Source organism: Octodon degus, unplaced genomic scaffold (assembly GCF_000260255.1).
Source record: "Octodon degus isolate 3935 unplaced genomic scaffold, OctDeg1.0 scaffold00302, whole genome shotgun sequence".
Classification (NCBI taxonomy): domain Eukaryota; kingdom Metazoa; phylum Chordata; class Mammalia; order Rodentia; family Octodontidae; genus Octodon; species Octodon degus.
In genome coordinates, this window is record NW_004524878.1 from 159,756 (window position 1) to 161,715 (window position 1,960).

General features: G+C 38.3%; 1 protein-coding gene across 1 annotated transcript in view; it reads right to left on the bottom strand.

The window, feature by feature from the left end:
- Positions 1-1,159: 1,159 nt before the first annotated feature.
- LOC101585719 (olfactory receptor 480-like) overlaps positions 1,160-1,960 on the bottom strand; it is a 1,478-nt gene continuing 677 nt past the window's right edge. The window contains exon 2 of the mRNA XM_023707602.1: positions 1,160-1,959. Coding sequence (XP_023563370.1) covers positions 1,160-1,959 — 800 coding nt within the window. The remainder of the gene's footprint in view (position 1,960) is intronic.

Sequence of the window (1,960 nt, forward strand, 5' to 3'; positions counted from 1 at the left end):
CTTAAGAAAATTGAATTTAATGCTGAAGACAATAGAATCATTGTTGATGATTAAAGTTAAAAATCAGATATTGTATGTATTAAGATTAATCTATTATTTACATTTAAATTGAAGTTTTTCATCAATTTAAACTTTTTGTTTCAAAATTAATTCATTTAGAAGAAACAATGGAGTAGTAAACTCAAAAAGGTCTATGAATGACACAAATAATCTCAAATTATAAAAATAAAAATTTGTCTGATTCAGGGAAACTGTTTTCAGGATTATTAAAAAGGATTATGTATAAGGAAGCAGTTTTTCAGGCAAGAGAAATAGAAGAGAAAAGACAGTTCAACAAACAAAATAGAAATGTGCAGCATACAACTCTCAAGATAAAAAGAATTTATGAAAAAACATGTCCTTACTTCATCGCCACAGGACACAGTTTGCCCCTACAGTGGCCATAAGGAAATCCTTGGGGTATATGATGGAACAGATTCTAAAAGAAAGAAGTAGTAGTTAAGGAAAGGCTAAAAATACAGTCTTCATTGGCTGAATTTGACTCATCTACAAAGGAATCATGTAAATTAGGCTCAGACTACAGGGTGACAGGAGATTTTTCAGTCACCTGCACCACTGGTTTCAACCCCAAGATTGCAGTACAGCACAGAGACAACCATTTGAGCCTGAGATCTTGGAATGGTAACATCACTTTTTGCTTCCATTTGAGGGAGTCTGGAGGATAGCACAGCTGTAATCCCAAAGCTGCATTCAAAGAACACAGAACTGTATGTGAAAAGATTTGTACTTATAGATGCAGCAAATAGTGAGTAGAGAAAGGTTATTAAAAATGTGCTTGCTATCTCTTCCTCAATGAGTCGACATTTATTATTTATTTGTTTTATTTATTTTATTTTATTTATTTATTTATTTATTTATTTATTTTTTGCTGCGACCAGAGATTGAACTCAGGCCCTTACACTTGTCAGTGTAGTGCTTATTCCACTGAGCCGTTGCCCTGGCCCAACACCTATTTTTTGTACTCAAATATTTTTTGAGAATGAGACAATAAAATGTATAGGTGTAGTATATTGTAGATATAAACTTTAATTTACTTAGTATGCTACCATTTCACCTGCCAGCAGACCTTATTTTACTCTATTTATTAAAGTCAAAATTCTTAGGCCCACCAATGAGCTCTAGACAATAATTTTCTCATGGCTTCTTTGGCCTCTTTGTTCCTGAGGCTGTAGATGAGGGGATTCAACATGGGGATCACCACTATGTAGAACACAGACACCACCTTATTCTGGTCCATGGAGTAGCTGGACTTGGGCATCACATAAATGAAGGTAATGGTCCCGTAGAAAAGGGTGACTGCAGTGAGATGGGAGGTGCAAGTGGAGAAGGCTTTTTGCCGCCCCTCTGCAGAGCGCATCTTCAGTATTGAGAAGAGGATGTAGATGTAAGAGAGAGCAACGACAAACACAGTGAATACAATGATGGAACCAGAAGAGATAGCTGGAACTATTTCAGAAGTAAAGTCATGAGAACAAGAAAGCTTCAAAAGTGGTGAATAGTCACAGAAAAAGTGATTGACCTTATTTGGTCCACAGAAAGGCAGACTTAATGAACACCCAGTGAATGTCCAAGCGTTTACACAGCCACCCAGGTAGGAAGCTCCCACTAAGAGAATGCAGACCTTGGGGGACATGTGGCTGGAGTAGAGCAGGGGTGAACAGATGGCCACATAACGATCATAGGCCATGGCAGCCAGCAGGAAGCACTCAACTGTCCCAAATGTTGCCCCAAAACAGAGTTGGGCTATACAACCAGAAAAAGGAATCAAAATTCTTTTCCTGAGGAAGCCCATGAGCATGACAGGGGTGACTGATGAGGAGTACCCAATGTCTACAAAGGCCAAATGGCAGAGGAAAAGGTACATTGGGGTATGGAGCTGAGGGCTGCTTCTGATTAGCAC